The sequence below is a fragment of the Myotis brandtii genome, unplaced genomic scaffold (assembly GCF_000412655.1).
Source record: "Myotis brandtii unplaced genomic scaffold, ASM41265v1 scaffold115, whole genome shotgun sequence".
NCBI classification, from domain to species: Eukaryota; Metazoa; Chordata; class Mammalia; order Chiroptera; family Vespertilionidae; genus Myotis; species Myotis brandtii.
In genome coordinates, this window is record NW_005353967.1 from 21,000,284 (window position 1) to 21,023,596 (window position 23,313).

At 42.8% G+C, this 23,313-nt stretch overlaps 1 protein-coding gene across 1 annotated transcript in view; it reads left to right on the forward strand.

The window, feature by feature from the left end:
• The window catches only part of RASGRF2 (Ras protein-specific guanine nucleotide-releasing factor 2), a 137,866-nt gene that overhangs the window by 88,023 nt on the left and 26,530 nt on the right, over window positions 1-23,313 (forward strand). The window contains exons 17-18 of the mRNA XM_014550194.1: window positions 6,150-6,296; window positions 19,261-19,367. Of these exons, the coding sequence (XP_014405680.1) occupies window positions 6,150-6,296; window positions 19,261-19,367 (254 nt within the window). The remainder of the gene's footprint in view (window positions 1-6,149; window positions 6,297-19,260; window positions 19,368-23,313) is intronic.

Below are 23,313 nucleotides of genomic sequence, written 5' to 3' on the forward strand. Positions count from 1 at the left end.
ACAACAAATACATATCTATCAACAAGTGAATCTAAAAATCAAATGAATAAAAAATCTGATGAACAGAATAAACTGATGAATGTAATAGAATCAGGGGCATGGAAAGGGAGCAGACTGACAATTCTTGGGGGGAAGAGGGTGTGGAGGGTGCGGGAAGAGATTGGACAAAAATCTTACACCTATGGATGAGGACAGTGGGGGGTGGTGAGGGCATAGGGAACCGGGTGGAGGGGAGCTATGGGGAGAAAAAAGGGGAACATCTGTAATAATCTGAACAATAAAGATTAAAAAAAAAGTTTAGCAAAATAGTATGGTATTGGCATTAGGATATTCATATATATGTATGGAACAGAAGTAGGAGTCCAGAAATAAATTCTTACATTTATAGTCCATTGTTTTTCTTTAAAGGTACTAAAGCAATTTAATGGGGAAAAGAGTAGTCTTTTTAACAAATGGTGCTGGAGCAATTGGCTGGTTACAAGCAAAAAAGATTAACTTAATCCTAAATGTAAGGGCAAAAATTATGAACTTCATTAAGAAACACAGGAGAAAATATTAGTGCATGGGGTTGGGCAAAGAATTTTTAGGAAAAAGGTCAAAAGCAAGATCCATAAATGGATAACTTGAACTTTATCAAAATTGGAAAGTTTTGTGCTTTGAATATCAACATGAATAAAGCAAAAAAGATAATCCATAGAGAAATGGGAGGAAATATTTACAAATCATATATTTGACAAAGGTTTTCTATCTATCCAGATCATACAAAGAACTCTTACAGCTCAGTAATAAGAAATACAACTAGGTGGACAATTTGAATAGGTAAACAAATGGCTAAAAAGCACATCAAAAGATGGGTCATTAGGGGAAATATAACTGAAAACCTCAATAAGATACTACTTCATACCCATTTGAATTGCTATAATAAAATTGACAGAAAATAACAAGTGGTAGTCAGAATGTGGAGAGACAAAAACCCTCATACATTTGCTGGTGGAGATGTAAATAGAGCAGCTACTTTGGAAAATAGTTTGCCAGTTGAATAGTTTCATAGAATGTTCAACATAAGCTTATCATAGGATCGAGTGATTCCACTCCTGGGTATTAGGCATCTATGCAAGAGAAATGAAGCCATATGTTCACACAAAGACTCATACATGAATTTTTATAGCAGCATTATTCATAGTAGCCCCAAATTAGAAAAAATTCAAATGTGCACCAACAAGTGAATGGCTAAAATGAAAGTGATACAATAAAATATTATTCTGCATTTAAAAGGAATGAATGGTGATGAATGCTACAACATGAATGAACTTCGAAAATATTATGATAAGTCAGCGTCAGCAATGTTTTTTAGAAGATGAGATAGTAAATGTTTTAGGCTTGTGGACCATATGGTCTCTGCCCTCATAGTGCTAACGCAGCAATAGACAATATACAAATGATCGGGTGTGATTGTACTCTAATAAAACTTTATTTACAAAAACAGGCAGCAGGTTGAAGGACTCCTGTGCAAAGGGAAAAAAGCCAGATGTAAAAAAACCAACACAGTATGATTCCATTTTTATGTAATATATAGAAAAAGTAAATCTACAAAGACAGCAAACAGATCCATGACTGCCTGGCTTGGGGTTGGGAACAGGGATTTACTACAAATTGCCACTAGGGGTATTTTGGTGTTCTTGAAGCACAAAAGTTTTCAATTTTGATAAAGTCCAATTTACCCATTTATGGATCTTGCTTTTGATGTTGTTCCTAAAAATTCTTTGCCCATCCCAATGTACTAAGATTTTCTCCTATGTTTCTTATTGAAGTTCATAATTTTTGCCCTTACATTTAGGATTAAGTTAATCATTTTTGCTTGTAGCCAGCCAATTGCTCCAGCACCATTTGTTAAAAAGACTATTCTTTTCCCCATTAAATTGCTTTAATACCTTTATAGAAAATCAATGGACCATAAATGTAAGAATTTATTTCTGTACTCCTACTTCTGTTCCATTTATATATATATCTTTATGCCAGTACCATACTATCTTGCTAAATTTTTGAAAAGTTTTTATAAAATTGGATTGTGATTATTGTTGCACAGCCCTCTAAACTAAATATTAGTAAATTATGCACTTAAAATTGGTGAATTTCATAGTATGTGAGTTGTTTCTTAATAACCTTTTAAAATTATTTGTACTTTCATTTATTTTGTCCTGTTATTTTGCTGACTTAACCATTTTATTCTTATTACGTTTATCTTCAGTGAAAAACATATTTTATTAGGGACTCTAGTATTCAAGCTAAGAGCAATGCTTAGAGAGTTTTATAAATGCCTTTGAACTCTTCCTTCTAGAGCGAAAGGTGATATGAGTTAGGTGAGTTCTTTTTGAACTCTTTCCCAGGGATCTTATAAGAAAAATCCTTGTTAGAACTCTGAAGGAAGCTTTCTAGCATTAGCAATGCCACAGTATCTGGAGCCAAATTCCAGGGATTGTAGTTTTGAAGCTGGATAATAATGGATATTTTAATTGTATGTTTTTTCCCTGCCTTCTTTAAAAGTTCTTATAATATCTAACCTAGAGTAGAGTTGGTTAATTTATCCAATGCTGAAGGAATTGTCCGTGCCTTTTGAAGATTATGCTAAGAAGAGAGCATTGATGTTTTGCCGGTTGTCCACTGTGATCATTGCATCCCTGTCATGTGATCAGAGTCTCAGATGGTTCAAGAACTCAACTCGGATTCTGTCTGGGGATCATTGCCTAACTGCCCACTTCATCTTACCAAGAGAGTAAGTTAGTCAAGTGTAGAACTTGCCTATGTATCAAAAATGGTATTCTGATACATAGGCAAGTTCTCATAGGATAAAAAGTTACCTTGCTGGTGACAGAATTGATCATACATGATGGTTAGTGTGCTGCTCTGCTGGTTTGATTTTATTTCCCTCATTAGAGAGCATTTCCTAGGTGTGATCATGAAAGAAAACAGTCTTGTGTCTGGGATGATGTTAGGGAATAAGCTCTAATGAATGAACTCACTGTGCGATTGGGATGCTGTTAATCCTCGCTCTTAAACATGAGTATATGAGCTGGATCTTAGAATCTTCAGGAACCAGAAGCAGAAATGGACCCCTTAGGAGGATGTGCTGTTTACAAGTCATGGGCTTTTATAATGTTAGCTGAGCTCACTGAACATTATACAGCTGGAGAGGACCTCCTAGTCCGAATATAAATATTGTTTTGTCCCCAGTGTAGCCTCTCCACTTTATATACAAAGATCCCTGTATATGCACTGCGTGCAAATAATTTGCTACTTGAAATCCTCGGAATGAAGATATTACTGTGAACATTTATTGGCACCAATGAATTCACTGGCCACATGTTAGTCCTGTATAGCTTATCATCTTCTATTTAAATTATTTTATTTTGTTAGTCAGCCTTTTACTCTGAATCTATAGAACAATCTTTTGCAGTGGTTAGGTTTTCATTTTAATGAGGCTCAGGTTCTGCCAGGCAAATAGAGACAGAGACGGGCTTTTTGAAACTCTCACGGGCTGACTATCTTCTGAACATGGGCAAAGAGGGCCTGATTCACCCAGGACTGTCCTCAGGGTGAATCAGGTCTTCTGGACTCTCTGTATATGCTTCTCTGTGAAGTCTCCTTACCTCTACTAGGGTTCCCTTTTCCCTCCCTTCCTCCCTTCCTCCCTTCCTCCCTTCCGGGCCACGTGAGTGCCGCCCCCCAACTTCAGATAAGGAAGCCGAGGCCCAGAGAGGACTGCGTGGCTCAGGGGCCAGCTGTCTGCACAGGCGGCCGGCACTGTTTCCATTCCCTGAGCCGCAGAGCCACCTCCAGGCCCCGCAAGGAGGCCGCCCCCCTGACCACCCGGCGGAGGAGGCAGCGTCCGAGGCCGCAGGTGCTCGCTCAGGCTGTTGGGAGGGTCCGTGCGCCTTCCTTCCCTCCTTCCCTCCTTCCCTCCTTCCCTCCTTTCCTCCTTCCCTCCTTCCCTCCTTCCCTCCTTCCCTCCTTCCCTCCTTCCCTCCTTCTCTCTTCTCTTCTCTTCTCTTCTCTTCTCTTCTCTTCTCTTCTCTTCTCTTCTCTTCTCTTCTCTTCTCTTCTCTTCTCTTCTCTTCTCTTCTCTTCTCTTCTCTTCTCTTCTCTTCTCTTCTCTTCTCTTCTCTTCTCTTCTCTTCTCTTCTCTTCTCTTCTCTTCTCTTCTCTTCTCTTCTCTTCTCTTCTCTTCTCTTCTCTTCTCTTCTCTTCTCTTCTCTTCTCTTCTCTTCTCTTCTCTTCTCTTCTCTTCTCTTCTCTTCTCTTCTCTTCTCTTCTCTTCTCTTCTCTTCTCTTCTCTTCTCTTCTCTTCTCTTCTCTTCTCTTCTCTTCTCTTCTCTTCTCTTCTCTTCTCTTCTCTTCTCTTCTCTTCTCTTCTCTTCTCTTCTCTTCTCTTCTCTTCTCTTCTCTTCTCTTCTCTTCTCTTCTCTTCTCTTCTCTTCTCTTCTCTTCTCTTCTCTTCTCTTCTCTTCTCTTCTCTTCTCTTCTCTTCTCTTCTCTTCTCTTCTCTTCTCTTCTCTTCTCTTCTCTTCTCTCCTCTTCTCTTCTCTTCTCTTCTCTTCTCCTTTCTTCTCCTCTCTTCTCCCCCTCTCCCTCTCCCTCTGTTGGGGGCTGGGGGGTGGGTGGGCAGAGTTGAAAAGCAAGTGTAATCAGTATGAGTGTTGACGTAGAAATCAGGCAGGTTTGTTAGAAGGCAGGCCTCAGCACAGCAAACCTGAAGAGCCCCGAGATGCAGTGTCTCTAAATGGGGAACATGCTGTTTTAATTGAATGCCAAGACTTGCTCAGGCACTGTCTCCCTCATCTGACATCTGACAGGAAAAGTAGCTCCTGAGCATCATGGGCTAATTCCTGGGCATTTGGCATCGGGCACTTGCTGTCAGCTATCTGTGAAAGCTTGGGTGTGGGGAACACATTAGCTATTTTTCTTGGGAAGAGATTTATTGTAAGGACTTGGGTACATAGGCTTGAGGCTGGGCTTCCAGGAATCACTTTTGACCCCCAGGGGGCGCTGCCTCTGCTGTCCTGGATGGGGAGCAAGTAAGAGATGGCTGCGGAAAGTTCTGCCTTAAGAAGACACCCACTCGCTGCATCAGGGATCAGGACACTGCCGCTGCCTCTGTGGGCCTGGACACTGGGATGCTGCTGCACTGGCAATGGCCTTCGTCTACCGTCCACCTTCCAGGCCCGAATTTGCATTCAGAACCTGAGTTGCAGGAGAGTCTGAGAAATGCTTTCTAGCTTTTGAACTGCCCAGTTCAGAATACAGGAAGGAACCCCTCTCAACCTTAGTCGTTTACATGTAGTCAGTTATTCTTATAAAAGAAAATGTGCATTTTTAACCATCTGAATTTAATACATATACGAATATATATTAGAATGTGCAAAAATTGAAATAGTCAAATAGACACATAAGGTGCTGTCCCAAAATTAAATGCATCGCTGTTGACCCCCAAACTCACTAATTTAAAGTATCTTTAGGCAAAGCAAATTTTGTGCAATATGTGGTCTCGCTAGAAAAGAAACATGCAATTGGAGGGCTCTTGTGGGATTCCAATTTCTGTGTCTGTGAGTGTACATCAGGCCTCATATTTCAATTCAGTGGGGTGTTTTTTTTTCTGACCTGGGGAAAGTACAGATGTGATGTGTGTCCCAGCATGAGATGCTATGTAACCAGAGAGCTAGGCTAGCCAACCAGGAGGTGTTTGTTCATTCTAGAAGCCTTATAAATTAGACTTCTAGAAATTAGAAGTCTATATTAGGTTAGGAAATTAGAACCTGTGACTACTATAGTCACATCCATGGTTAATGTGAATGGTACCTGGTAACATTGTGCAGTGCAAAAACTTTGCTACTCTATGAGGTCATTATTGGGGTTAAATAAGTTAATAATATGTGTAAAGGGTTAGAACAGTGCATGCATATAATAAACACTATAGAAGTTATTACTGTTATATCATTATTATTTTCTATAAAATGGGGATAGCTCTGACTTAAAGGATTGTTGTAAAGGTTAAATGAGTTTAGTCCCTGGTATAAGTAGTCCCTGAATGAATATTAGCTATAAACAATAACAATTATAATGTTTTAACTCTTAGAATGATGCTTTCACTGTAGTGTATTTCCTAGGCCTTCTAACCCGGAGGCCTTCTACTTCTGAAGAGTTAAGACAGAGATGCTGGCTTGAATTGAGAGAGGCACACGAGGGCCATCATTTCTTCAAGACAGAGCACTTCTCAGCACCGTGCACATTTGCTCCACAGGGTTAGTATTCTTGACAGTCTTTCAGTGGAACCTCAATTCCAAGAAGTTAGTTTACTTTTGGAAAATTATATTTCTAACCAACATGATTTCACACCATACTTATTCACTGTGTGAATAAGGTCTCTGCCCTTAAAATTGGGCAATGTTTGATGAAAAGGATAGGTTAGGAATCAATATGGTTCATGAATTCCTAGTTACAATAACCAAGATACTTTGGCCTAGTTTGGTAGATAATATTTTTGTACAAGTACCTGGTAGATCATTTCTAGATTGTTGAATCATTTCTTGGGAAATTGAATAAAAAATACTTTCAGAATGTGTGGTTTGAAAAAGGACTTTGTCTATCTCCCTTGATGAGTAGTGACAGTAACATAGACTTAGGGAATGGAATTCTTGGGAGCTTCTGTGTCTTCTGGCAATTGCATACCAGTTAGTAAGTGTTGGCTTGATCAGCAAAGTATGGATTCTGGGGGAAAGGAAGATGAAATTCCCATATGGGAATTGAAGTCCTATGTAGATGACATGAAGGCTTCAGGGTAGGACAAAGAGTAACTTTGAAGCTCTAAATCAGGTTTTAAGAATTGTTAGTAGACTATTTGAAAGTTTCAACATTGAGCATTGAGCAACCATCTTCCATTGAAATGATACAAATAGACTTTGTCTGAAATACTCTGGGAAGACATACCAGACAGGCAGAGCCAACCCCTAGCCAGGGGGGAGAGTACCCCAAGGCTGGGCCCCGTGTTGCCCTGTGCAGGGCATTTTCCTGAGGCCGAAGTTTCCACAAGTGTATACAAGCCTCTCTTCTCAGTCCTCAGTTACTAAACTGAAAACACTTTCACTGATACCTCAAGTCTTGTGGTTACAGACCCTGGGGAGGGCAGGATGGGAGGAGAAGTGTGGTAAATTCCAAGGCAGGGAGGTTCAGGAATCTCCTGACTCAGGAAATACCAAAGTCTTCCAATAAACGGCAAGTCTGTGTTAGTATATTTATCCACAAAAGATAAAGGGAATATACAATCTTGGATTTTTAAAAGTAAAAACAATTGAACAGATTGACTGAGTCCCCACTGTGTGTAAGATCTATTGCATGAAGGCCCAGTGGTTCAGGACTGTAGTGTGGGGCCTCAAGACAGGGCCCGGTTTCTTCCCATACTTGAATGACAGTAATGTGAGAACTGCTTCCCCCATCCTGCATCCAATATGAGCATTGTTGGAAAATCCATCTTGCAAAGAACTCTTGGAAATATTTCCAAATTCCCAGTGCTGTTTCCCTGTCCTTACTTGCCTGCTAGTGCTCCTTGAGGCCAGATGTCATGTCCTAACTACTTCAAACCCTACCTGCTGGTTCCAGGTGCCTCTGCTGCTAATGCATAAGCTTTGGCCGATCCACGAAGATGCTCCTGTGAAGCCTGCTGTCTTAACAGCCACCCCTGGAGCTGGTACATATCTCTGCTAACTTCACTAGGCTACTGGCTTCCACATTCCCAAAGCCTTGGGACTTATTCCAGGACACCAGCTCAGACTCTTCTTTGCTTCTGGTGACTTGACTCTTAAGAACCCCCATCATCCTTTCCTACAGTCTGAGCTGATATTGTCTGTGCCACACAGATCCACTTGATGCATCTCAGCATCACTGAAACTTCAAAAAAAAATGCATTGGGTTGTGGTCTATTTCCATTCAGGGGGCCTTATATAAACTCATGGGTGCAGTCAGTGCATGGAATGGGTATTTCTCCACTACCCCATGAAGCACTCAGGACCATTGAGAAGGTGACACTTCATTCCTCCTGCTGAGAGCTCTTGCCTGCTTACAAATACTCTAAGGATTCCTAGAGTATGATAAGCAAGAAAGACATGCCTCCTTTGTCACATGTGAGAGAGTGGCAGTGTTGAGGAAAGGCTTTTGTAAGTAGAGGGGAGGGATCCAGGGAGACTGAGGTGCTAGAGGAAAGACGGCGGGCAGGTGATTGATGATGCCAGGGAAGTGAGGGTATAGGATGCATTGTGGGAGACCTGAGTTTTGTCCAAGGAGACACTGAGGAAGGGACTTTAGAGGCATCTAGATAAGCACCTCTTGTTACCAAAGAAGAAACTGAGACCCTGAGAGATGAAGGGACTTTCCCAAGGTCATTCAGTGAGATAAGCCCATTAAACAATCCCAAGTCCATTATTTCTTCTATCACATCTTGCTGCTTCCTCCAGGGTTGAAGGAAGAGAGGGAGGATGGAATTGCAGAGAATTTGAAGGAAAGGGGAGTTAGTGTCTCTTGATCATCCTCATGAGGTGACTCCAACCTTCAAGGCTCAGGTGGGGTGGCCAGTGTGTGAGAGGGAAGGAATGGGGTGATCCAGCAGCATGCACTTAGAGTGTTGCCATACTGTGCTGTTATTGGCACTGTGAGTCTTTGAGGTTGCCCTCAGAGGATGAGGGGATGGCCCCAAAGCTGTTGGCATAAGGGACTGGGGGGTGAATCATTGATTACTCAGCATTGTTAAACTAATTCCCTGGAGTAGAATTCTATAGCGAGCTGCTCAGAATCAGTCTGAAATCCTGGAGGGTCTTTGAACAGAACCCTTCAGTACACAATCAGAGGCAGAGATAGTCTCCTCCCTGCACTTTCTGTAAGTTTCAAAGCAGATACAGAATTTAAAATGAAAGGCTGTGGAGCAGCTGCAGGCATGAATGCCTTCGTTCTGACCCTCCACCTCTCTGCGGCCGCCTCCCTCCGGGGTACAGAGGCAAAGCAGAAGCCAGCCTGGCAAGCTCTGATGGTGTGATCAAAGACACAGAGCAAGGCAACAAACACAGTAACTGAACCTGGGCAGGACCAGACAGGCGTGCTATTCAGACAGAGCAGAGCCCTTCTCTGGAGAGACTTCCAGAGTTGGGCTGCCTGAACTCACTTTATGTCTGCAGATCTCCAATCTGTGCCTCTGTCATCACATGCCTCTTCCCTCCGAGTGTGTCTGTGTCCAAAGTCCCCTCTTATAACTATACTTCTTATAACAAATCATTGGATTTAGGGTCCACCCTGATCTAGTTTGACATCGTAACATTTGCAAAAACCCTATATCCAAATAAAGTAACAATGACAGGTTCTGCGTAGACAGGAATGTTGAGGGACACTATTCAGTTGGGCACAGACCTCCACATCTGATCCATCAGTAAGCCTTAGCCCCTCTGTTTTGAACAGTTTTCAGCACTCCTGCCACAACCTGCTCGCCTGGATCAGCCGGGTAACTGCCTCATACCTGGTCCACTTTTGCCCCATCCAGTCCATGCTACACTAGGCAGCCAGAGTAACCCTTCCAAATGTAAATCAGATGATGATTCCCCGGCACAAAACCCTCTGATGGCTTCCTAATACCAGAGAATAAAATCCAGCTTTTAGAGCTTCCGGGTTGGTGAACACCCGAAGATTCGGGGAGAGTGGTGAGCCTACAGTGGGCATGGAAGCTGTGTGCCTTTTTCCCACCCCTTGTCCTATGCATCACCTCAATTTGGCTGTTCCTTTTATAATAAACCAGTGATACAGGGGGGAAAAAGAGAGAAAGAAAAATAATCCAGCTCTTTAACTTGACCTGGAAGATCTTGGTGATCTTGCTCGCTGTGTAACTTCTCCTGTCCCCATATTCGCTGGATTCCAGCCACACTGGGCTGCTTTCTGCCCTCAGTCATGCTGAGCTAGCTGTCTCATTCACTGTTCTACCGAAACATTCTTCCCCCAGATCTCCAGATAACCACCTTCTTTTCAGTGTTCAAGTCCCAACTCACGTGTCTCCTGCTTAGAAAGGCCTTCCTCAACCCAGCCTAGTGACTGTGCTCTCTCTCACATTAGCCTAGGTACCCTCCACATAGCTCTTTTCAATATCTGAATTTTCCTTAAGTACCTGTATAGAGATATTAATAACACTACATTATATCTTTATTTGTCTCCTCCAGTAGAAGGCCAGTTCCTGTGAGCAGCTAATTAATTTTCCTTGTCCATAGCTGTATCCTGGGTCCTACAAAAATTACTGGCACAAAGACACTCCATAAATATTTTGTGCCTACTAAAATTTTGTGTTTTGTGGCTTCTACTCTCCCTCCCAAAGTACATTTTATTTTTAATGGTAAAATCTACCATTTTTATGCATTAAAAACACTTTGTAGAAATTCTTATATGTTAACAATTGAGAGGGAGAAAATGGCCTGTTTTCATACCCTCTTCCCAACCATCTCTAAAACCCTGTGCTTTAGTTTCTTCAGGATATCTCAAATAGTGTTGTGGCCATCCCCTGCTCCCCTCACCCCCTACCCCACCCCCAGCACCTGAATGCACAGGTGCATACTCATTCACAACTTTATACACACCCTTCTGCATAGGAAGCTACCATTCATCCCCACCCCCACGGAAAAGCATTTCCAGGTGTGTGGAGGATTCTGTAGAAAGATATATAGCAGGATTTAAAATTATTATTATTTTGGTTTGTGGGGGAAACTTACCTAATGGCAAGGATATGAATATTGTTCCATATGCATCAGGCTCACGGAAAAGCATTTCCAGGTGTGAGAAGGATTCTGTAGAAAGATATATAGCAGCATTTAAAATTATTATTATTTTGGTTTGTGGCAAGGATATGAATATTGTTCCATATGCATCAGGCTGAGAGCATCTTACCCAGAAGAGGTAATGAGTTGCCATCAGAGAATTCAAACTAATGTACAGAAAACCTTCCTCTCTTCCTTTTTCAGACAGTTGGTTATGAAGTTGGGCAGAAAACTATCAGGAAATTTAAGGTTTGTCCTCTTTTGGGGGTGTTCTTCATGTTAACCACTTCTAGAACATTCTTGATTTTCAAAGACCTCTTTAGGTAACACTGGTTTTGCTCTCAAGAAACTCTGACCAAGAGTAATAGATATTTGGCTTTTTAAATAGATTGCTATATTTTAGTTTTCAAACTGGTCCGATTGTCTCCTTTTCCACCTTTAAGTTTCTAGCCTTTCTTTCCTTCTTGCCTCAGCAATTTTCTTGAAAGGCCATTGAAACTTGCTTACTTTCTACTTTACTTCTTATCAAGTCTTCAAACACCCCCTCTGCTTTGGCAGAAGCCACCGTTGCCCTTCATACTGGTGGTTTGTTCCTGTTATATTTCTACACCAGCCTGAGACCCGAAGACAGCAGTGATGCCAGGGCTGAAAAATCACACAGCAATAAACAGGGGCACTTGCACTCCCTGCAAACAGCCTCCTGGGTAGTGTGCTTCAGTGGAAGAGCCTGGGTTTTATAATTGAATAATCTGGACATAAATCCTAGCTCTGTTTTAACTTTCTGTGGCCTTAGGTGACCGTCCAACTTCTCTGAGCCTGTTTTCTCATCTGTAAAAGCAGGAACTATGTTTTATGGACTTGTAAGAATTAAAAGAAGAAATACACAAAGGTTCTCAATAAGTTTTATTTTAAACTCATTATAAAATCATTAGAGGCCTGGTGCATGAAATTCATGCACTGGGGCGGGGGGGGGAGGGGCCCTCAGCCCAGCCTGCACCCTCTCCAATCTGGGATCCCTCTCACAATCCAGAACGAACGTCTCCTAACTGCTCACCTGCCTGCCTGCCTGATCCCCCTAACTGCCTAACTGCTCTCCCCTGCCAGCCTGATCCCCCCAACTGCCTAACTGCCTAACTGCTCTCCCCTCCTGGCCTGATCCCCCTAACTGCCACCTTCTTCCTTCTCCCACGGTGCCGGCCTTCTCCCTTCTGCCTTCTCGCATGGTGCCAGCCTTCTCACCTCTCTTCTTGCGGGGTGCTGGCCTTCTCCCTTCTCCCTTCTGTCTTCTCCCTTTTGCCTTCTCCCTTCTGCCTTCTCCTGCGGCGCCTCTCCCGCGGCCTCTGCAAAAGGGACCGCAGTGCCCTCGGCCCTTGCAGCTGCCGTGGCTTTGTCTGGAAGGATGCCCGAAGTTTTCCAGTCTAATTAGCATATTACCCTTTTATTAGTATAGATTCTTTTAAGAATCTAAGCAGAGATCTGAGAACACCCTGTGGGAAGGGCATCATGCTGAGCTGTTGGCCTGGTAGATGCACCTGCATCGTATTTGCATCGGAAGGACAGAGAGACTGTGGGCCTGGCTGGCATGTGCTTTGGAACCCAAAGCCCATGAGGCCTGACTCCCACCCACTTGCTTAGCACCCTGAGCACAGTACTTGACCCTCGAAATTCCCATCCTCACCTGTGGCATGGAGCAAGCCTGCCTGCCTCTATTGTGTGCTAATTCCACAAAATAATACGTATAGCCTGTCATTGCCCCTGAGAAATGGGGCTCTCAGCTCTCTGGGCTCAGAACCCACGGCTGCCTTTCTTACTCCACAAACTGCTGGAAGGAGCTCTCAGACCCAGAGAACTTCAGGAGGTGTCCATGGAGTCCCGACAGAATCCCTGATACAAAAACGCTGGTGGCTTGCTAGAAGGATGACGTGCAATACTCCAGTTTAGAGCCTGCTTTCCCAGCTCCCCTGGGATGAAGTCAGAAATCCTTAGCAAGATGCACAGGCCCTGTGCGAGCTCAGACCCCACAGGAAATGGCAGCTCCAGGAATGAGCAGTGTCCCTGTGCTCTGGGTGTACTCAGTAAGGGGCCCCGGCCAGGACTTGCATATTCTTCATCATCCTTAAAAATAAAACTTACTGAGAACCTTTGTGAATTTAGGGCTCAGACTCCCTTTTGTCCAAGACTGAGCGAGTAGTCGCCCTTCCCTGTGCTTGGTCCTGGAGCACTGACATTCTGCACAAGTTAACAAATGGGACGATCATGTCAGACGAATATCATGACAAATTTGCAGGCAAAGCACCCCCAGTTGACTCCCCCATGTTCCCACAGCTATTCTTCTTGGACCTGCCTTACCATCTTCTTAGGAGCCCACACCTGGCCTGATTAAATGGGTTCCCAAATTGTTGTTGGACACATGGCCACCCAGCTAAGGCTTATACTTGCTGGCTGTTCTTTCAAACTGATGTGGCCATAGAAAGAAATGCCAGCAATGGCAGGTTCCAGGTTTCCTCCCTGTGGTCTTTGCCTTGCTCTCCGTCTCGCTAGAAGGGTCTGCCCCAAGATCTGCCTCTACTACAAGTCTTTGATCAGACACTGGATTTAAAGTCAAAAGCTCCTCTCACCGCCCAACCCACTTCTCATGCTCTGTGTTTTTTCTCACATCACTTTTCTCAGTCTACTATGGAATGTATTCCTATGCTACTGTTCTCCCCGCTTCCAAATGTGAACCCCATGATGATAGGGGTTCACGTCTTCCTTCCAATGATGGAGATTTGGCCCCTACAACATACTCACTGTAGAAATGACTCTAGAAACATGCTCACTAAGACATCCATGCTGCCCATGAGAAGTCAGTTACAACCAAATTATCTATACTCATCGTATTGCTTCTGACATGGTTGGTAAATGCAGCAGATTGGGAATACGTGACTTATTCCCCCAAGGCCGGTACCCCAGCTCTAATCGCTTTAGAGACACCTGATTTCTCTAAGTCCAGCCTAGAAATGGATATATATGAAGCAGAAACATTCAGTCCTTAGACAAGTATAGGCTCTCCTGAGGGGTCATGCTGTGTTAATACCTCTGTCTATCCTGCCCCCAGCCCAGTACCTGCCTGCCCTTCCTCTAATCCACGTTGTGCAGCTGGTGCCACCTCTGCCAGGCCGGACTTCTGTTCATCTCTTCGAATTTATCTTCACTTGGTCTTGACAATGATCTTGGCTTGACCAACCTTTAGTCAAGTTTTTGAATCTTCTCCTAGGCCTATCTATACATTTCCTTGCAAAAATCCAGTTTTAGTAAGAACCCTGCTGAGCTAGTTTAATCTCTCCACTCTCCAATATCTGATCAGGTTCTTCTTCCTCCCATGTCTGACCACCTGACTGTACTCAGCAAGAACCCTGGTAGGTTGGATTTGTCAGAACCCCCCACCCCTGCTGTTTCCTCAACGATTTTCCATCACTGACAACACCACCTCCTGGGCTGTAAGTTCTCAGGTGCCCACATTATATTCAACCTTGAGCCCTTCTCCTCCGCCCACTGTAAAATCCACTGCAGGGGTCCCTGTACCTATTGGGATGGTCCTGGATAAAGTCTGCCTCACCACCTATTTTTTAAAAAGGAATCTAAGTAGCACACGTTTTTAAAAATCCATAAGAACAATTCAGCTGACAGTTATTGATTTCCTTAAAAAATGAAAGAGAAGGAAAGACATTGATTTTGCCATTCTTCATCACAAATAATGATGGACCTGCTGAGCTACTTTTCCTCAGTCTAGAAAGATGCATTTTTTTTTTCATTCTGTTACAGTTAATTACAGGTAGAGAAAAAAATCTCAGGTTGACATGTGTAAGAAGGAGAACTTAAACACTGAAGGATAAGGACACACTTATAAAAAAAGGTTTTTTTAAAAAAAGGCAAAAACAGTGTAGCATTTGTTCATTGTTCATTAGTATCTTCAGGGCCACTATGCAACATCAGTTGAAGAACAAAATGAAAATTTCCTTCCTTTTCCTGTTTTTCAACTTCCTTGCCCCCACTCCCCACCACTTGGTCCTAAGTGCATATTCATAGTCTTCATGGTAGTGTGGTAAAAGGATGACCTTAACTCAGTTATGTAGCATTTGCAGACACTTTAGAATCATTTCCACTGGGAGCGATGCAATGTTTGATAAGAAAAATACCGGCTGAGTGTCTATATGCAAAGCTCAAGAGCCTACAAAGATGCTGGAAATACTAGTAAAATCTCTTCTCCAAGGAGTGTATAGTTTAGTGAGAGAGGTGGCACATCTGCCAGTTGCTTTAAGGGGTAGAATGACTCAGATGGTGTCTGGGGGAAGGACCATGAAGTTGAGTTTCATTCTTAAATTCATATTTATGGTGATTTGGTCCTTATCACTTTCCCAGATGACTTTTGTTGCCCAAATTAGCCAGTTTGACCAGCCAGTGCCTACAAACTAAAAAATAATATGCATAAATTTGATAGACAGGAATCTTAGAGTGACAGTATTCTCAATGTGTGATATTAGTAAAATAAACTCTCCCGGTACATGTAGAGTTTGGTTGTGCTGTCACACTTGGCAAGTGAAAGATGTTCAAAGCCCCACAAAGATTTGCTATTTGCTATTCCGGGAATGACACAGCACTCCTTGGGGTGAATCTATGATTCTAGGACAAAATGGCCTCTGCTTGGAAATTGCCACCAATTAGCTGGGTAGTTCATGTTTAAATTAGGAATATTACCCAAGCAGCCTCCAATTTAGATGGTTGCTGGCAGTAAGGAGGAAATCTGGCCAGTTGTGGAAAATTATGTCTCTGATCCTATAGCTTTCAAGACTGAAAAATGAGGAGACAGTCTTGTCTGATCAGGAGGGTGGATCTATATGCTCTGTTACAGCGAGACCACACATGTCAGCTAAGCACATAAGAGCCCAGATAAGGCAATTTCAACTCCTGAGTAAGCACAGTGATTCCCAAAGTGAGTGCTACCGCCCCCTGGTGGGCGCTGCAGCGATCAGGGGGGCAGTGATGGCCACAGGTGCATTTGTTTTAACTTTTTTTGTATTACCTTTCTATTCTGAGTTCAATAAATAGTTTCATAATTTCAAACTTCAATGTTTCTAATTTACACCTTTCTTTACTATATAAGACCTCTACTGTTGCTCAAACAGTGAAAGGGGTCTTTCAGAAAGAAAATGAAGAGCTTGACTGTCCTTATGACTAGCATGCTGTCCTTATGACTAGCATGCTGTCAGAAGTATATTATGAAGGCCATTGGGCCAAGGGGATGAATAGATGAAGCTATAGGTGAGAACTTTATTTTTTTTATAATAAATCTATTTCTTATTTACAAATTCATGTGGCAACACTATTCTCTTTATTTTATGAGTGAGAAAACTGAGCCACAGAGAGGTTAAATAATTTTCCCTGGATTTTACTTCTTGTTCATCCTGGAGTCATATCAGCGCTGGGTCCCCTGTGAAGGGGAAGGTAGAAGGTATGTCTTTGGAGTTTCCCTTTCCTGGTTCTTGGTGTTCTTGCTGTACTTGGAAGGCTGGTCCTACCTTTGGCTGACCCTTCTACTCTTACTGAGTGAGCATTGAGGAAGGTCGCTTAAGTGAGTGCCTGGTCAATTTCCAAGAGAATTTTTGAATCCTGAGAGTGGCAGAAAGTGATAAGCTCTGGAAAGCAAAGAGATGTTCAAGAACTTACCAAGCTATGCCCTACATTAAAAAGTTCAAAAACATGGTAATTAGAAGTAGTTATGAAGAACATTCAAGCAGTATAATCAAATCCTAACCTAAATGGTAATGGAGGTTGGGATTTGAATTTATGAAAATATTAGAAACTTTATAAAGTAAAACCTCTTAAGTGGCCCTCTTATGTGTTATACTAAATAATATGGAGAGCAGAAGAAAGTTCCTTGCCTTCCTTGCCTGTCTTTCAAAGTAAACTCCCCTCTCCACCCACGCCTGATACAGACACAAGGGACCAGTGGTGGTAAATCCTTTTTTCTCCCTAAAATATTTTAAATGAATAGCAGCTCTCTTAAAATTGCTTTTCTCTCTTACCATTTCACTTTGATTTCCATCTTTCAGTTCCTTTCTCATCTTCACTTCTCACCCTTTCTGTTCTTGTCTCACTGACTAGCCATCTTTGTAGTTATACATGTGGAGCTGTCTCATCCCACTTTTTCAGTATTTTAAGAGCATTTGACATCCTCCCGAAAAATATTGACACATTATTTCCCAGCTCTCACTCCAGTTGAGGCCTGTACTCTAATTTGATTAATATACTTTCCCCATTTCCCATCCTCTTTTTCTGCCTGTCCCTTATGGATAACATATATATTTTCTCACCAATTGCTTCAAAGATATCTTTTCTTGGAGTTCTACCATTTCACAGTTTGTCAAGGTGTGGTTTCCATCTATTTATCTGGCTTGGGATTCATTGTGATTCCTAAGCCTGCAGATTCATGTCTTTCATCAAATCTGAAGACCCCTTTTCCTACAGTGCCTCTTTCTAATTTTTTTTCTCTTCTTCTGACACATTTCTAGACACATGTTGAAAATTCTCTTACCTCTGTGTCTTTTAACCCTTCTTTTCTGTTTCCATCTCCTTAGCTCTTTGTACTACATTTGAGTAATTTTCTCAGATCTAATTTTCAGATCTCTTTCTAGTTTGCTCTTTCTTTATTCAGCTGGGTCTAATCTGTGTTATCTCTCTGTTGGATTTTTAATGTCATCTTTTCTTTTTTTCAATAATAATTGAAAGCATAAACTTATTAATTTGAAGAAGCTTTATGTGGTTCTTGTAAAATCTGACTTTTAAAATACTTATTATTCTTTCCTCATGTTTTCAATTTCCACTTTACATCTTTAGTCTTTGTAAACATTTTAATTTTGGTTCTCATAGTTCTAGTACCTGAAATTCTTGGTAGTAGTGATGTGGGGAGTGAGGAGTTCTTGATCCCTGTGTCTACTGATCCTTGTTCATGGTGGAGGGTTTGTGTGTTTTGTAATTTTGATTGTGAGTTTTTCTTCAGGGGCTTTCTCAGTGGTAATCCAGTACAGGCTGAGGTTGAGTGTGTGTCCCTTCAGAGAGGTTTTGCATGTGCTTTTGTCAGGAGCCCTATGGCTATCACCAGCCTGGGCCACTTTCTCTTCTAACTTCTCAAGTAGAGGTGCTTATCTAACTGGATGGCTGGTGGTGTTCCTTTATTGAGATAGGAAACACGAGGAGGACAAGGTTTGGTGGAAAGGCCATGAGTTTGAAACATCTAAGAGGAAAATGTCAAGAGGAAGTTGGATATATGTATCTGGAGCTTAAAAAAGAGATCTTGGATATAAATACTTTCTTATAGGTGATCATAGGATGAGGTTTCTGTTGAGCGATGATAGAGATACCTTGAATACAGGGACATGGAGGTTATTAGTGAATTTAATGGCAACTGTTATGGTGGTGAGATGGGATGAGAAGCTTGGAGTAGGAGATGAGGAAATTGAATCAGTGATTTAGACAACTTTCAATAAGTGTTCCAGTAAAGTTATGTAAAGCTTGAATTAATTTTTAAAGGAAATGTATAACTAATTAATTATGGTTAATTATGATTGGAAGGCAGAATCTTTTTAAAAAGTAAAAAAATATTAAACTAGTTTCTTGATAGTGAAAAGATCGCTAAGATGGAGACATAGGCCAGCACAGAGAGGATTCAAAGGACACTGAACCAATATTGAGTTGTAATAATAGGTAATATTTATTGAGTTTTACTATTGTTTCAGGTACCATTCCAAATGCTTAACATATATTAAATAACTTAATCTCCACAATAACTGTATGAGGTAGGTACACTTATTATCTCATGCAGGACATGAAGAAACTGGTCACCAGAGAGATTATGTAATTTGCATGGTAGGAGAACAGAGTTTTAATCCAGACTGTGGAGTTCATGTTCTTAACCACTACACAATACTGCTTCTCAAAATAGCCATGCACAAAGAAGTATTTGCATGTGGAAGCCAAGATACAGGCTCATCCATCTACAAGTATTGAAAATGCTATTATATAATCAGCATAATATAAACTAATGCTGACCCAAATACTTGTTTAAACTTCCCGGCTTTATATTATAGAACAAGACAGGCAGAAATGGAAGTGTCATTTGACTAACTTTAGCTTTAATCAGTGACCTTTAATAAACATGCACATTGTTCATTTAATTGCACCTATAATTCTGGTGGACTCATTTCTGAGGGAATACAGGTAAGTAAGCAGAGTTCACAGCAGTCAGAAGCCACTTGCATCTCATTGCCAAAATGTATCATTTCACTGTCAAAATGTGAATTTCATTAACAAATGTCCTAAAATAAATGACTTTTTCCAGGTCCCTGGGGACTGGCTTTAACTAGAACATGTGTGTGTTTCTTTCCTTCCTAAGGATTTAACAACACGGACAGAATATGTGACAAAGAGTTTATTATCCGTAGAACAGCCACCAATCGAGTACTGAATGTCCTCCGTCACTGGGTCTCAAAGCACGCACAGGTAATTCAGTGGCCTCATTCATTATTTTTCAAGATTTTTAAAAATCATCTTTTTAAGTCTTATACATGTACAATGCCTCCTGATTCTTTGGGGTGAGAATTTCAAACCTTGAAATTGGAATGTAGGAAGGGAAGAAATAAGAGGACACACATGCTGATCAAAACAAACACATGTGTATTGCCAGCGTCTACTGTTTCAGACCTACAATGACGTGACCTGTGGGCCCTAGAGCCACAGCAGGGCCACTGTACTAAGCCGCACAGAAGCACTGTTCACAGGGGCCTCTCTGTAAGTGAAGTTGTGCCAGGTGCACTGGTGTTCACTAGAGGTAAATAGCAGGTGTCCCTGGAGGTAAACAGAAGGTACCCCCTGGAGGTAAATGGCAGGTGTCCCTGGAGGTAAATAACACCCTAGTACCAGACACGCTGGTATCTGGGAAGGGAGTGTTTTCTCAGCCTGATTCATCATTTGGGCTCCACGAAGAGCAGTTAGAGCAAGGCAAGGAAGGCTCTTGGTAATGGATTGGTTCGACAGTTCAAATATAGAGAGCTGGTTTCAGCTCATGTTCCTGGAGGCCACACTGTGTGCCCTCCTCTCACGGACTGTGGGTATAGCCTGAACCAGTGAGCTCAGAGGAGGTGTGAATGCGACCCCTGACTTGATGGACCCAAAGCAAGCTGACCATTCTGATGCTCAAAGAAAGAATAACAACTCAGCTTTATCCAAGTTCATCTAAAGGTAACGATTGTGTTTTTCCTCACATGGTAGACTAACCAGGGACACCACTTCATTTTATAGAAAACAGAAAAGCTACAATGAAGCAACAGGGTGTAAATTCACCCCCAAATAATTAGATAACCAAGTTTACCACAAAGTATTAGGTATCATGTATTCATTTCTCATTTCTTATCAAAGGTGACTAATATTGGCAGATTCTACCCTGAACTTGAGTCAAGAGAAATAAAAAGTTGCAAAGGTGTAGGTGTTAGTTCTCCTTAGATGTCATGCTCAATTCCCTCCACCCCAATGTAGTGCCAGAATGCCATTTCTTTTTCTAGAACCTTCTTGCTTTTTCTTTTTTTATTGACATTTAAAAAAAAACTTTATTGTTGAAAGTATTACATACGCCCCCGCCCACCCATTGCCTTTTCTTTAGTAACTATTTGGTAAAAAAGAATGTTTCATTTTTTTTCCTGATTCTAAAAATTTGCACCTGTTAATATATTCTGCCCCATTTTCTCCTCATTTTGTGCACTTTTTCACTCATTATTACCTTTTGTGTTGAAAGCAAAACCATGAGGCCAACCTGGGTTCCTCCCATATGCCTGTCTATGGATTAGCAAGAGCAGCAGCCCAGGGTCAGGGCACCTGTGTCTTTCTTCCAACCCTGCCACTCTGTCTTCTCTGGTGCCATGAGCTAGTCACTTGGCCTCTCTGGGTGTTAATTTTCTCTTCTGAAAATGGGAACAACCACCACCCTCCTACCTCCTCCAAGAATGTGGTGAGAGTTAAAGGCTATGTTGAATTGAAAAGCATGAAAGGCATAAAGTACAATATAGATATGTGTGACTAAATCCCTCCAGCTTCCACATTTCATCTCCCTACAACTAGCCCATAAGCTCCTTGCAGACCGGGCTTGTCCCTTTCATCTCTGTGTCTCCCTTCACGGGGTTCTGCAATGTTGGGCACATGGTCATAGTGGTCAAGTTGAGTTTTCATATTAATGTTGCTGTTGTTCATCCTCTTGGGGAGGTCATTCTCTAGCCTTTAAAGTTCCCACCTCAGCCGAGACCGAAATCAGGGCTGCGTGTGTGGAGAATCCAACTTAAGGACATGTTTGTATAGTCCACACACTTCATGAGAGTCTCTGGCTAGGAGCCTTTATATGTCATTTGCATGATTCCAGATGCCAAGGTGTCTGCAGGCTCCGGAGCGGCTGAGCTTGTAACCAGATGCTTCTGTGGCTGCTTTGTCTTCTGCGCACAGACAGGTGGGGGAGGGATTTGAGGCTGGCTATAGACAGTTCAGATCTGTGCTCGAGTCTCTGTCCAAGGCCTTGTATGTATGATCTCTAGCAATTTTGGTTTTCCTGACTTGTTTTATTGGCCAAAAAATTCTGAAAAGATACTCTGTCTACTTAGTTGAGGAATTTTACAGGCCACCAAATGGCACTGATAGAGGGGCCTGCAGCTGTGTCCACAGGTCACGACTCACTTCACCAGACTCGGTACCATCTGAATGACAATGAAACAATTGCTCATTTTCTTAATTGTGGGCTTAAGGGGAATATTTTTATGAGATCAGACAAAAATGATCTACTTACATAAAAATTTCCTTCCCAAAGGAGTGTATGGAGGGAAGGTTGCTGCTCCCTTTTCTGTGTGCCCACCTCCTTCATTCAGTCACTAACAAGGATTGAGCTCCAGAGTGTGCCAAACACTTGGGTGGATGTAAACATGAGCAGGGTGCCAGCGACCTCTGACCTCATGGACTTCCCAGCCATTGGAAAAGATGCCCACTAGCGGACGTTGCATTTAGTGTAATTACTGGGTGACAGGCTAGTAAATCTGCTTCTGATCATCTCAGACTTGAAGGCAGAGGACAAAAAGCCTGCACATCTTTAAGAGAGTTGCTAGGCCGCTAACCAGGATAAACGAAGGGCCCGAGAAACTGACCCTGGGAGCAGTTGTGATCGCCCACCTGTGGGTGAGGCAGGAGAGCTCAATGAGTAGGTGTTTCCAGAGAGAGCTGTCAGTGTAGTCCTCTACCTCCGGGGGAAGAGGAGGAGATCTTCCTTCTCACTTCAACCAGGTGAGAGAAGCTCCCAGGAAATGGACCCTCCTCTCTGTGAAGGTGAAAGGTGTTTGCTGGGGTGAAGTGAAAAAAGGTGGGTTGTTGGGAGTGAGTGGCATTCATTCATGCTTCTGTGAAACAGGTGGGCCAATGGGCAATCGGTCTGGGTTGCCCTGGATGCTGCCCAGGATGACTGCCTGGAGGGATGAGGTAGACCACTGGCAGCCCAGGGCCTGGGGGAGTTGAAAGTGACTCACAGGAAACCGGACATTTCCTGAGTTAGCGTAGCTGGCCGTAAGTCTCCGATAGAGAGAGCTCTAAAAATCCCACCAAGTGCCCCATAAGAGGAAGAGCTAGTCACAGTCCATCTGCCACATTCAGAGGAGCCAGGGCCGGCTCCACCTGCTCCAGCACGTCATGCCGGGCTACGTCCTTACCCCTGGATCCCAGCCTGGATCAGAAGCCATAGCAAGCAAGTGGAGAGGAGATGATGGAGAGAGAAGAAGGGGTATCCATGTGGGCTTCCAGGCTTGAAGCAGCCCAGGCGAGGACAAGAGGGGAACATCTAAGTCTGGACTGAACTGGACTTTTGATTACTATATTAGGCTGGACATTTTGACGGAAGAAACAAGATGGTTCTTATAACTGAAAGGCTTTGGTGCCTGCCTAACACTACATGCAGGGTGGGGAAGGACGGACCACGGAGCAGTTTAATGCGACTGGTGAGAAGTAGTCCTTCTGCTTGGTGATTCCATCATTGTTTATGATGCAGGAAGTGTAGGTAGCAATTTCACAGAGTTACTTTCCTTCAGGAGTCTGTTTTGTGTCATTTAAACAAATGATTTTTTCTTTGCTAAAGGTGGGTGTGGGGAGTGCTCCCTCCCTCTAACAGCCACTGAGGACCTGGGCTGTGAGCAGGCTCCTGCCCAGCCTCCAGGGGTCCCTGGCCAGGCAGCCGGTGGAGCCGAGCTCATGCTGTCCCAGGGAAGGGTCAGGAAACCCTGCTGTCCTGGAGACCCCGGATACCCCACCCGGCAGGTGGGTTAGGATGGCTGCCCCACCGCTCCCGGGCCTCAGAGTGCAGTGCGGTGCCTGGGGCCCCGCTACTTCCCGTTGACCTCTGCATATCGAAGCTAAGAAATCGCAAATGTCC